This window comes from Euprymna scolopes, chromosome 17 (genome assembly GCF_053919585.1).
Source record: "Euprymna scolopes isolate OS-2025 chromosome 17, ASM5391958v1, whole genome shotgun sequence".
Classification (NCBI taxonomy): Eukaryota; Metazoa; Mollusca; class Cephalopoda; order Sepiida; family Sepiolidae; genus Euprymna; species Euprymna scolopes.
The window spans coordinates 93,965,063-93,979,886 of NC_136498.1; the positions used below are offsets into that span (position 1 = coordinate 93,965,063).

At 32.1% G+C, this 14,824-nt stretch overlaps 1 protein-coding gene across 10 annotated transcripts in view; it reads right to left on the reverse strand.

Annotated features, from left to right (window-relative positions):
- LOC145296848 (dystrobrevin beta-like) overlaps positions 1–14,824 on the reverse strand; it is a 541,375-nt gene that overhangs the window by 283,161 nt on the left and 243,390 nt on the right. For 4 of the 10 annotated variants that reach the window (XR_013870039.1, XM_080142973.1, XM_080142972.1 and 1 more), the window contains exon 7: positions 4,251–4,289. The exons of the other annotated variants lie outside the window; for them this stretch is intronic. Coding sequence is in view for 3 of the 4 variants with exons in the window: in XM_080142973.1 (XP_079999099.1) it covers positions 4,251–4,289 (39 nt within the window). In the remaining variant the exon portion in view is untranslated. The remainder of the gene's footprint in view (positions 1–4,250; positions 4,290–14,824) is intronic. 10 annotated transcript variants of the gene reach the window in all.

Below are 14,824 nucleotides of genomic sequence, written 5' to 3' on the forward strand. Positions count from 1 at the left end.
AGAGAGAGAGAGAGAGAGAGAGAGAGTTATCTATTGTAATAAATAGTGATAGTAAGGGTGTACATCTAAAAACAAAAATATGTTTAAGGCTCCCAAAATTCATACTAGAGTTGTCTGCAATATCCATAGCGTAGTGGATAAAGTACTTGGTAAAACCAGTTGTAAGTTACACTCATCTGGAAGTTGAAGGGTCAATTTTCAGTGTGGGTGACACTCAAAATACAATTGCGAATTACTTAGAACTTCTAACTAATCATGGCTGACAGAACAAGAGCATGTTAACACATGGATGAAATAAAGGATTCTGCATGAAATTTTGAGCAGATTCATGAGTTTGACAAGATATATCTGAAGAAGGTCGGTGATTACATCGACCCAAATGTTGTGAAAATAAAACTCAAGATGAGAAGAGTGATTTGAAGAATCCAATATTTTAATCTTTTGTACATTTTTTAATTCGATGAATAAATGACGTGGTTATTCATTTTTAAATTAACGAACACTCACGCTGAGAGTGACAGAATTGTGTTGAGCATGATCAACCATCTTATAAAATGTTGATATCTAAATTTCAATATTGATGAGATAAAGAGTTTGAAGGTGGACGATGTAAATAATGATAATTCCTCATCTTGCCAAAATATACATTTTTTTTATGATTAGTTGCAACAAATTAAACATTTAGTACATGACTGACATGACAAGAAAAATAGGTTCTTGTTCAGAACTTCTCCTCATGAAACAATTTAAAAAAAACAAAGAAAAATCTGTATGATGTACGTAACCATGACGGAAAGAAAATATTGTACACCAAAAATTATATACATTGATCAAGTTGTAGCGGTCTAGGGCATAGAAGGAAATGCGTATTCATCTCACGTTCGCCAATTTGTGGTGGACTGGTGGATATATTATACAAATCCCCCAGTCGTAAAATGAATTGAGAAAGGAAAAATGAATTGCTTTGAGGAAGGAACGAACAACGCGTTTACTTGAATTAAATGAACTAGGATTTATTTTGTGAAGAAACACATGAAAGAAAAGGGTACAGCACGCGTTTAGTTTGGCGTGCTTCTCTCGCTGTTTACTGGTGAGAAGGAAAGTCTATTGTTGTAGAGAGAGAAAGAAAGAAAGAGAGAAAGTCAATCCAGTTTGGTCTGCATCTCTCATTATTAGCTGGTGAGGAGGAAAGTCTATTGTAGTATAGAAAGAGAGAGAGAAAATGAGAAAAAGTCAATCCAGGCCATGGAGATAGAAAACGTGTAAGGTGTACGTACAGTCTGTTAGCTCTTTTCCCACGCATAATAGCAGGTGGCGTGAGACGCGTGCCTGCCGAAACGGCGGCTGGTCCATAGACCACTCAGCTCGGAAGGCGAGTTGGAAAAAAAGGAAGCAGCTTATTGCTCTTGCTTTTATAGTTGTTTCCGGTGGTCTTTTGCGCATATGTGGATTTCCTTTGAAAGGGAAATGACATTGTCCATGTGTGCGTACATGTGCGCGTATGTGCGCATACACGTAAATGTGAGTGTATGTACGCGAATGTGAATATATCTACTTGTGTGTACATGTGCGCATATGTTTGTGTGCGCGTATGTATATAACAAGAAATATGGCTTGAGATGTGAACGCGTTTTTGTGTGAGACTAGAAAAGGCTCCCACAAAGTAATTTTATTTTTAAATAAGAAAATCAAATTTTATAGACAAACTATGAATGGCAATCTTGCAATGCAATCTAGAAAACAGCTTATTATTCATGTTCCAGGGAGATAACTCCAAATTGAGATTTTAGAAAGCCAATCTTAACATAGGGCCATTAGAAACTCCAATTCGCTAAAAAAAAATCATTTATTAGTAAAACTACTTATCAATATTTTCTTTCCATCGCAAGTACATACATCACACAGATTCTTCTTTATTTTGTTTTTTCATGGTAGGGAAGTTCCAGACAAGCACAAAAAATACTACAAAAACACACACTACAAACAAGTTGGTTGCACATTTCCATCTTGTTTATGTAAAATTATAAAAAATTATATATATATATAAATTTGAAAATTTTTCAAAACTTTTAAGTGTCAGGAAAATGTTAAATCATTTTTATGCCCTTTTGTTGATGTTGTAGGTCCGATATTCCGCTAAAAATAGCCTCATCAGGGTAGTTAGTCAGTCTGTAGTTTTTTTTTTTTTTTTCAAAATAAGTGTCTTCAAATAGTGTGCAACTATTTTCTTATTTCATATTCCTGCTCGAAACTGGGGCGAACGCACACGTCAAAAATGTACAACTCATACTTTTAAATTCTTCTCCAGGACTTACTTCCTTTATAACAACAAAATGAAGAAAAAAAAAACAAAAAAAACTACGGACTGACTAACTACTCTGATGAGGCTATTTTAGCGAAATATCGGACTTACAACATCAACAAAAGGACATAAAAATGATTTTATCATTTTCCTGACACTTAAAGTTTTCAAAAATTTTCAAATTTCTATTCAAAATAAGTAAGTGTCTTCAAATAGTGTGCAACTATTTTCTTTATATATATATATATATATATATATATATATATATATATATATATATATATATATATATATATATATATATATATATAAAGTGGAGTGATAATACTATTTTGAAACAACATACAGACTTTACTTATCTGGTGACAACATATCATGATGAAAAATGTAGAAAAAGAAAAACAAACTGACTCTAGGAAAGCGTTATATTGCCAACCTTAGTTGATTTTAATTAAATAAATGTTTATTTAAAAAGAAAGCTTGTGTTGTACTGGCTATCTAAAATTACAAATTTTAATACTATTTTAATTAGGTTTAAAATAAGCTCAAATTGTGTTGTTTCTTTATTTGGTACTAGCGTATTATTGTTTTAGGGACAATTTCTTTGTTTTCATTTTGAAGATCTTCGAACAAGGGGAGACAATTCAAGTAAACCATATCCGAAAATGTCAAAAGTTTGCATTAAAAACTATACAATAGCACAATATAAAACATTAATTATCTGAATATTTATTAAATTAACATAAAATTAAAAAAATTTGGACAACACAAACTAAAACATAAATTATCTTAGCAGTTATTAAATTAAAATAGAATTAAGAAAAATACAAAATAAAATAATATTTGAACATTAAGAAAATGAATGAAAGTTGTCATAATGACAAATTCTGTTCTCTTTTGCTTTCAGAATGTGATGAGTTTTTTTGTTTTTTTTACAAAATATAAATATTTTTAATAAAGTCAAAATCTGAAATGAATGAAAGTTGTCATATAAAAATGTATGATTTTTAAAATTTATAAATAATTTTGAACAATTATTATTGAAATGCGTGTGATTTCTTTGTTTTGAGATTGAATTGTCTCCCTGAATTCTTCAATAGATAGAAAAAAAAAAGATTTTTGGTAAATTTCTAAGAATAATGTTAAAGAAATCAACACAATATACAGAAAACCAAATACATATATATATATATATATATATATATATATATATATATATATATATATATATATATATATATATATATATATATTTATATATATATATATATATATATATATAACCAAATACAATATACAGAAAACCAAATACATACATACATATAATTTTTTTTAAATGAAACAAAATAATATTTCATTTATAAGTTTAACAAAAATGTCCACTATTTACTTATTGAATGCAATGTTAGAAAAAAAATCAGCAAAAATTTTACAGTTCAATTTTACAATAGTAGCTCCTCCAATAAATACTATTTCCTTTAGTTTAGGAACAAAAAATATCATAATATTCAACTTTTGCCTATGAATTTTTTTAAATAAGTCTTTTTCTATCCATCAATTTAAAGGCTTCAAAATCACTTTCAGATTTCGTGGTCATAAAGAAATCATTTTGCTGACTGTTTTTCATCTGTAATAATAGGAAAAAGAAAAACCATGTTTACCTTGAATTCTTCAAGAGTGATTTGAAAACAGCAAATAGAGAGAACCATCTGACCAAAATTAAAATTATAGACAGACGCCAAATATCAAGTACTATGTTTTTTATTTTATTCCAAAACTAAAGAAAAACAGTATTTTTTCCATATGGCGCCCCAATTGTAAAATTGAATTGATTTCATAACATTCTCTAGCATATCACACACATCTAAGGGGTTAGTGTGTTTGGGTGCTACATCTACAACTCGGCTAAATATCTTAGAGATTTCTTTTGATTGCACTTTAAACTTACTTTTATAAGTTGGGAAAATCCCAACAGTTCCAATTGTCTCTACAATATAAAAAAAAGAACATAAATCAGTCATGTGACTTGCATACTTCCACCTAACAAAGTAAGTTGAAATACCATAAAAATGTCAAACCTGACCGGTTTTCAAGGTAAAGATCAGATGTCAAGGTCACATAAAATACAAAGCTTAATTGGCTACGATTCTATAATGAATAGAACCAAAATTATCCCTAAAAGTGTGATTTTCCTTGACCTAGATCAAGATATCCCAAAATTAAATCAGTTCCAATTTAGATCATGACTGATATTTTGACCAAGTTTAGTAAGTAGATGCTAAGTTGTATACAAACAAAAAATGACAGATTCGACCAAATATATAATCTCCTTGAGGGGGTAGCAAAAATTAATTTCTGGAAACAAATCTATTTCGTTTCTATTTAAGAGAAAAAACAATTTAATAAATAAAAGAAGTTTAAATTATAAACTATGGAAAAAAACATCAAACAATGTAAATTAAAATGGTTATCTGGCACAAGGAATACACATGCATCCTCATGCTCATTAGATCACCAAGGTTAAGCAACGTCAAATCTGCTCAGTACCAGATGGGTGATGATTTGAGAATACCAAGTGCTGAATGTAAGAGAGCGTCAATACCTCCCTGCAAGAACTGCAAAAACTTTCATCATTCTTAGTGAGGATCTATGAGTGATGGGGGACTGCTTTGATATTCCCATGAAACTTCCTTCATCAGAGGAAGCTGGTTCAAACCTCTTAGGATAAGCATTGTTTTGGTTTGTTCTGATCTAATATGAAAATTCTCTATATTTTTTTATTGCTACACATTATTTTGATGGCATTATTTCTTGGATCGTTGAATGAGTTTGAACATAAAACATACATATGTAAATTAGATAGCAAGCTAATAAATTTCTTTACTAAATTGTAAGAGTGTGAATGTTAATAGGCTGGGAGACCATGGTTCAATCCTTGGTAGAGTCATACCAAAAATGATACTTGCTAAGCACTCAGTATTATAAAGTGAGGACCAAGGGTAACTCTGCGAAAAGAGCGGCACCGTTTCCCTATGCATTGGTATAGTAGATCACGTAAAAGAAGCCTTCAGGTCACCCTTGACTATGACTGATCACTTTGTTCTTTATTTTACTTATATGCTATTCTACAGCAAATATTTAATTGTTTGCTTTTCCCCATATAAATTCTGTCACTACTTAAAATGATCCTTTAATGTTATTTATATTGATAATATTCTGCATTAGTTATTAAGTATGATTTTCTTAGTTAAAAGCATGATAAGGACATTAGTCTGATGAATTCTTTTGAGAATGAAACAAAAGCGTTTCTGTGTACCTTATCCTCCAAATCTTTCCCCAGCCATTACTGTCTGTTTAAAATACAAAAAAGAATACTCGCAGGAAAAAAAGTGGTATAAAACATCTAAGTTGTACTTTGAAACCAAAGACAAATCATTCTCCAAACAAGGCATTGACTTGGTAGAGAAGCATTGCAACCAGTGAATCACCACAGAAGAAGAAATATTGATGAATAAAATCCAAGTTTGCCTAAAAGCCTTTGCTTTATTAGAATTTATTGAACGATGTAGTACTATTAAAAAGTTATGCAGAAACCAAATTAATTCACGATTACATTTTGAAATTGAATCTTCAGCCTCTTACAGAGTGTAATTTACAACTGAATTGAACACAGTACTTTATCCACTACGCCAAAGGTGCTAATAATACGATAAAAGTTTGACAAAATACTTCTGACAAGATTACATTGATCGAAACGTTGTGCAAATAAAACTCAAGATGAGAACAGTAGTTCAAATATTCTAAATAAATTGAATGATCGATCCTCATCTAAAAAATTAGGAAACACTCAGCATAGTTACTCTCTTATATTTTCCCCCACAAGATTTCAATATTTTTCTTTGTACTAGCTACAAAACGGTAGAAACAAGGTAAAGATAGCAATTGACAAAACCAGGAACTATGAATATAGCTCAAGGAGAGGGTATCAGTTAGTCATAAATAAAAACTATATAAATCAATAGAAAATTGTCATTTACAAGATGGTGCAAACACAGCATGTATGGATCAGCATGTTAAAATAGTTTAACATTGGTGATTTTATTTTGGATTTGTTTTACCTGTTAAATCAAGTACTCACATAAGGGGCTCACATGAAGGTTGCCAACATCCCTACTGAAAGTGGTGCTATGGATATGACAAGACACAAACACAGTACACCAAGTTATAATCTGCACCAGTATCCACTGAATGAGCACGACCAAAGTTTCTGTATTTAAGTAAAACAGAAATCCAAGGGAGACTACTCCTGTTAACCGAATCTAGTATGGTCATAATAATGCTCAATATCTTTCCCGTTGTCTGATCACTACTGAACAGAATATAAGATGACAATGAAAGAAGAATTAGACAGGTGTAAAGGAATAGAGGGTGGGGATGCTGAGAGTTCAATCCTTGTACAGAGCAGTATATTTTTACTATCTTTTCATACACATCCAAAAATAACTTTCACAAAATATCCAAGAAGGAACTGATGATGTAAATTGTTCGTTTGAATGTAAATACATAAATACATTTTATTGGATAAAAATGTATTATTTTCATTATTCCGACTACTCTTCACATTTTGGATGTTATTCTCACTGCATTTTGGTAAATCTTATCAAATTTAGAAATCGATACAGAATTTCAAACTAAAGCCTTTATTCAATTGCTTAATTTTTAATGATCCCTTAATGATTTGTTAAAAACATGCCTCTGTTATTTTTGACGGCACATTTAACTGAGTCATAAAATAATAATCACTTTATTCGTCCTTTTGTATCATTACCTTTTTCTGATTTTTTATTTTCTTGAGAATGGTAACTACAAAGTAATATATGATCTTTTATTTATAAACTCGACCTTCCCTCTCTCTTCTTGAGTTAGTTCCCATAAGTTAGATACAAGGTCGATTTTTAATGCAGAAAAATCCAGATGGCTAAAAGGGCAATCCAGATGAGATCAAAAATAAAATTACCTTAGCCTTCCTCCTTCATTAACCGAGGACAGAAAAGATGAAGAATAGTATCAGAGCAGATACTACACTTTGCAAAATCTATTTGTTTATGAAAACTTTACAAAAGTCATAAATAAATTAGGCATAAGACCATTCAAAAGGGAGGGGCAGATCTATGATAATCCTTGTAACTCTAGTTTATATTTGTTTATCATTTTTCTTGCAAGAATCATCAATCACTATGATACCATATTCACTCTAGGGGTCCTTCGACTTAAGAATCCCAAATCGATTCTTTTTGTAGATAAATATGTAGATAAATATGTACAAAATTAAATAATCGTTTTATTAACAAACAAACAAAATAATTTCATTGTATTATGGAGTGGGGGGAATAGAACAAAAACAGATACTACACTTTCCTCCTAGCCAAAAAACTAAGAATGTTGCTCAAGCTACTGGAATGATATGATTTTGATCCATCCTATTTCAGATGTAGATGGACTATGAATAGAGTTAGATGTCATAGAAGTCATTGGTGGCAGTCATTGTCACAATAGCAGACCAAGACCTTCTGTAACATACTATTCTATACTTCTGTAAATGGATGTTTGTTTATAAGAATGAAAGGCCCATCTCATTATCCTGAAGAGATGGTGGATGACATGTGCTGAATTGGGAAGCAAGGATTGCATAACCTCTAAATGTTCCTCTCTTGTATATACATTCTTATAAATATATTATAAGTATATACATTTTTATAAATATATTACAAGGTTATACATTTTTATAAATATATTATAAGTATATACATTCTTATAAATATATTATAAGTATATACAATCTAGTAAATATATTATAGTATATAATCTTATAAAAATATTATAAGTATATAATTCCTGTAAACATATTATAAGTATATAATTCTTAAAATTATATCATAAGTATATACTTACTTATAAATATATTATAAGTATATAATTCTTATAAATATATTATAAGTATATAATTCTTATAAATATATTATAAGTATATAGATTCTTGTAAATATATAAGTATATAATTCTTATTAATATATTATAAGTATATACTTACTTATAAATATATTATAAATATATAATTCTTATAAATATATTAGAAGTATATACTTACTTATAAATATATTATAAATATATAATTCTTATAAATATCTTAGAAGTATATACATTCTTATGAATATATAATAAGTATGTACATTCTTGTAAATATATAAGTATATAATTCTTATGAATATATTACAAGATTATACATTTTTATAAATATATTATAAGTATATAATTCTTATAAATATATTATAATATATACATTCTTGTAAATATATTATAATATATACATTCTTGTAGATATATTATAAGTATATACATTCTTGTAAATATATTATAATATATACATTCTTGTAAATATATTATAATATATACATTCTTATAAATATAAGTATATAATTCTTATAAATATATTATAATATATACATTCTTGTAAATATATTATAATATATACATTCTTGTAAATATATTATAAGTATATACATTCTTATAAATATATTATATATAATTCTTAAAATTATATTATAAGTATATACTTATTTATAAATATATTATAAGTATATAATTCTTATAAATATATTATAAGTATATAATTCTTATAAATATATTATAACTATATACATTCTTATAAATATATTACAAGTATATAATTCTCATAAATATATTACAAGATTATACATTTTTATAAATATATTATAAGTATATACATTCTTATAAATATATTACAAGTATATAATTCTCATAAATATATTACAAGATTATACATTTTTATAAATATATTACAAGTATATAATTCTCATAAATATATTACAAGATTATACATTTTTATAAATATATTATAAGTATATACATTTTTATAAATATATTACAAGCATATAATTCTCATAAATATATTACAAGATTATACATTTTTATAAATATATTATAAGTATATACATTCTTATAAATATATTACAAGATTATACATTTTTATAAATATATTATAAGTATATACATTCTTGTAAATATATTATAAGTATATATACTGTTATAAATATACCACCAATAATCATCAACTTGGAAAAGTCTTAACTAGAAATCATGTTGGATTTGCATAAATTCTAAATATGCACCACGTTGTTTTTGATGATGAAGATGTAATTTGTGCATCCGTATACTTAATGTGAGCATCTACACTCACCAAGAGATTCTGGACCAACAAGGAAAAAATTTTATTTTCTCTTAAACATGACATTTACACCAGCATATAATATTTTACAGTCACTCAAACTGCCATGGATTTGTAAGAATCCAGAAGAAAAACACAACTCGGTATTTAGTTGCAACAAAATATACTGAAACGAAAATTACGAATACAACCGATAAAAAGTTACGCGTCAATCTGACTGGTACGTGTGCATAATGCTGAAGCATATTGTCCTGTTTTTTATAGCAAGTATAAAAGTTCATTGTTATCCTTAATATTATCCTTAAACAACACAAACAAAAGTCTAGATAGTGGGCTTCTTTTAAAAATGACTAGCATGAAATCAGCAGCAGTAAGGCTAAGTGTTTAATGACATAGATTGACAACCTGGGTGTGCCAAGATTGAGTCCAGTTCATTCTACAGAAACACTTTTACTTAGTGACGTTGGCAACTTTCACATAATCTCTCCTTTCTAGAAAGAATTCTAACGAGAAAGATATTGGGGAAACCAATGCTAACACTAGAATTATCTAATTCATATGAAACGAAAGAATGATGATCAACAACAAAAATCCAGCTGCATCACTCCTATAAAGTCCAACCTTTGTAATGGTATGAGCAGTGAAAACATGGCTATACCTAATGGAATTCTGGTACCTGGCAAGACCCCTGATAGCGGACAGGTTTGGCACTACGAGGAGCGTGCAATAAGTAATGCCCCTGATCCACTTCCAGTTGTCTGATCTAGCTGAAATTTTGCATGTGTAATGATTTATATCTCTACAGGTTATGTGACAAATAACAGCTCTGAACTAATTGTGGTTTCTGTTTTACAGGTGTTTGAACTGAGTAAGGTGTGAAATGGAGCCTGTTGAATATCGAGCAGTGATCCGGTTTTTGTATTTGAAAGGACGCACGCCACAGGAGACTTTTGATGAAATGAAAGAAACTTATGGTAATAATGCCCCATCATATGACCTTGTAAAACGCTGGCACCGTGAATTCAAACATAGCCGGAAGTCTGTGAAAACAGCTCCCAGACCTATTCGCCCCCCCCCCTTCTGCCATTGATGAGGCATCTGTCCGTCAAGTTGAGGCTGCCATTTTGAAAGTTCGGCGCATTATTATTCGCCAAATAGCCCAAGATGTCAAGATTAGTACAGGGTCTGTGGAAACTATAATCCATGACCATTTGCATAAGCAGATGGATTCCCAGGTTGCTCACACCATTCCAGAAGCGAGAACGCGTCGAGTGCTTGAGGATTAATTTGGAGATGTGCCAAGAAGATGAGTCAAAGTTTTTCAAAAGACTGATTACACAGGATGAAACCTGGGTTCATCACTATGATCCAGAGACCAAAGCCCAGTCAATGCAGTGGAAGCACTTGGACTCACCACCTCTAAAGAAGGCAAGGGTGCAGCCCTCTGCTGGCAAGGTTATACTCACAGTCTTCTGGAACCAGGACGGAGTAGTGATGACAGATTTCCTGGCAAAGGGTACCACAACTACAGGAGCCTATTATACTTCACTGTTGAGGAAATTAAGGGAAGCTATCAAAATCAAGAGGCGGGGCATGATCAGCAAAGGTACCCTCCTCCTGCAGGACAACGCTCCGGTCCGCAACTCGCATGTCTCCAGATCGTCGTGTGGTTATGAAATTCTCATCCGTCCTCCCTACTCTCCTGACTTTCACCTCTTCCTAGCCATGAATTTGTTTTTGAAAGGAAAGCGTTTCCCAGATGATGCAGCCTTGATTTCTGAAGTCACGTTGTGGTTAGAGGACCAACCTGGGGTGTTCTACAAAAACGGTCTGTAGAGCTGCATCAAATGATGGAAGAAATGCACAACTCTGGGTGGTTCCTATGTAGAGAAAGACTAATAACTGTGCTAAGTTTGGTTGCTCTACTGCTATGGGAAGTGGGTCAGGGGCACTACTTATTGCACGCCCCTCGTAAGTGGTGTAGTGTTGCAACTCAATTAACAGAAATCTGAAGACAAAGAGAAATTGGTATCCAAATCTGTCATTCTCTGGTTGTCTCTACTTCTCTGTGTGTGCTAAGCAAAGATGTGTCAGGTGCAGAAATAAAAATCAACATCTGCGTTAGTGTGGCAATGTTGCATCTGCGGTATTCATTTTGTGTTTTGAGTCAAACCTTCCCCAACTTCAAATGCAACTACTGAACCTTGTTGCTCTTGATGTCAGTGATAAAAATCCTACAATATTACAAGTTTAATAATTATCCTCGACTATCAAGGAGAACTTCATGCATATCAGACAATCACGAGCTCTATGTAGAAGTCTGACTTAGTTAACACCAAAAACAACCATCATCAGCAAGAGGTGATGGTGGCTAAATGGTTAACAACATGGACTGACACCCTAGGTGCACCAATGCAGCCCCTTCTGCCCCAACAGAAGTTCAGTTCTCAGTTACATGGTGAATCTCTCCAAACAGAGCATGCAATTTGTGTTGTTTCGTTTCTTCCAATACGCAAGCATGTAAAACATATCTTAAACCGAATATGAATATACAGATATTAGTTGGTGCAAAAATAATGTTTTCTTTTTTATATATAGTTGAACATAAAAAAATGACATTTTTGCACCATCCTAATATCAAATTCTCTTAAATATATGACCAAATTTATGAATTATAAGTTACCTCCCTTGGATCATTTCTGGGTATTTACTGTTTGATTTAACCAGAGGTTACGGTTGCTAATTGATTAACAACACAGACTCACAACCTGGGTGTTCCAAATCCAGTTCATTCCACAAAAGCACTTTCATTTAGGGATGTTGGCATCCTTCATGTGGTCTCTCCCATAAGTATATGATATTTTCTGGAAAGAATTCTAACTGGAAAGATATCAGGGAAACGAATGCCAACACTAATCATCTGATTCATTCAAAATGAATGAATGATGTTCAGCACCAATAAGATGGCAGTATTTTTTTTTTCTTGTCAGGTATAATGTTTCAGGCGACCAATTAGGAGTTCAAATTCTGTTGGATCTATTGTGTTCATACTTGCTTTTGTTTCAATATTAAATAACATTCAAAAGAAGATACAAACCAAAACCAACAAATCAGTAATAAATGTCTATTTATTTGCCTCCACACGAGGGAAGAGTTGTACACAAAGTCTGCTGTTAATATGGTGAAATTGAGCTCCTCAAAAAGGAGACTCCTGGTTTAAGATAACAATATAAATTATGTTAGTCTAGAAGGATTTTTTTTTTTTTTTTTTTTTTTTTTTTTTACAAAGGCATCACCACATTATCAAGGCCCAGAGGCCACTCAAGGATAAGGGTTAAAGAGTGTACAGTAGAAGTTGGTCAATATAGTAATCATTAGTAATGAAAATTTGGTAAATTTAATAACTTATATGGAACGGCTCATCAAGAACTTATTTACTTTAGACTTGAACAAAACCATATTGTAGTCAGCCGGAAAGCAGGAAAACGGAAGACAATTCCACAGGCGTGCAGTTCTAAGAAAGAAGCTTTGTTCATGGAATCTACGTTTAGGTTTAGGCACAGATAAAGAGTGGGGGAAATTATTGATAGTGTTTACAGCTAGACGAGTGTTTCTTGTGAAAGTTTGGCGAGGGGGGACCATAGATTGAAGCTCAGTTGAACACTTTCCATGAAAATAACGATACATCAGAGACAAACTCGCAACATCTCTTCTGTGAGATAGAGGTTGCAAGGAGGAGAAAAGGACATCTCCTACGAGGCTACGAAGTCTATTTTGAACTCTATCAATGCAGGACAAGTCCTTTCTAGCAGCTCCTGCCCAGATGTGGCAACAGTATTCCATCCTTGGACGTACCTGGCTCTTATATAGATAGAGAATAGCATCAGCAGTGAGATATCTACTGGATCGATAGAAAGATCCCACCATTTTTCCAGCGGCCTTGGCAACAGATTTGATATACGTGTTCCATTTAAGATCAGGAGTAATGGTCAAGCCCAGAAGCTTGTCAAAACTTGAGGCCTCCTGAAGACGAGAGCCATTCATTTCAATTGATGACAAATGTGGATCAGAATGTTGATGATGTAAAGAGAGAAGCTTGGTTTTAGATGCATTAAAAGTAACCAGCCACTCCTTTCCCCATTGTACTACGTGCTCAAGATCAGAGGAGAGAGAATTGGAGAGAACTTGGTCGTTTACTGTCTTAGATGTGGTACCATAAATGGTAGTGTCGTCAGCATAAATGTCTACAAATGATGTAAGGATATGATTTGGAAGATCATTAATGTAGATCAGGAAAAGAGTTGGGCCCAGGATGGATCCCTGAGGGACACCGGCATTAATACTGTGAGCTTCTGATTTTTGCCCCTCAACTACTACTCTTATGAACCTATCAGAAAGAAATGATTTAATAATTGAGAAGACTTTTCCAGCTATACCATAGCTAGCGATCTTATGAAGTAAACCTTTATGCCATACCCTATCAAAGGCTTTAGATATGTCAAGAGCAATTGCCCTAGAAAGATTGCCACCATCGAGAGATTTGCTAATCCTATGCGATATAACTGTAAGGACATCTGCTGTAGATCTAGCAGAATGGAAACCATATTGAGTGTCACTAAGAAGGTTATTTTTGTTGAGATGTTTGATTACTTCTGTATTTAATACAGATTCTAGCAACTTACTCATGACGCACAGGAGACTTATTGGCCTGTACTGAGAGGGGGATGAGCGATCACCTGAATTCTTAAATACAGGGCATACTGATGAGATTTTCCAGGGAGATGGGAAACTATTCTCCTTAAGACAACGTTTAAACAGTTTTGTAAGTATGGGCGCTAGTTCAGGTTGAAGTTTTTTGAGTACTATAATTGGAATACCATCAGGGCCAGTTGCTTTACTGGAATCAAGGTTTTTGATTAGCTTGGCAACATCACGTACAGATATACGTATATCACATAGCGTGTTTTCTGATACAAGAGGAAATATTGGGGGTTGGCGGTCTTGGTCGCAAAGGGTAGAATTAGCTGCAAAGTTCTTGACAAAGAGTTTGGCTTTGTCTGATGCTGACGAGATTACCACAGGTCCATTGATAATAGTTGGGATGGAGCACACGCTTCTGTTCAGGATTCTGTTTGCTATTTGCCAAAACTGGTGGGAACCAAGCCGCTGCTCAGCTACTTTGGACTTAACAGATTGAGCATACAACTCTCTTGCGTTCCTTATTACTTTCTTACAATGGTTGCTGGCAGTCCTGAAAACGGCTTTAGTTTCCATAC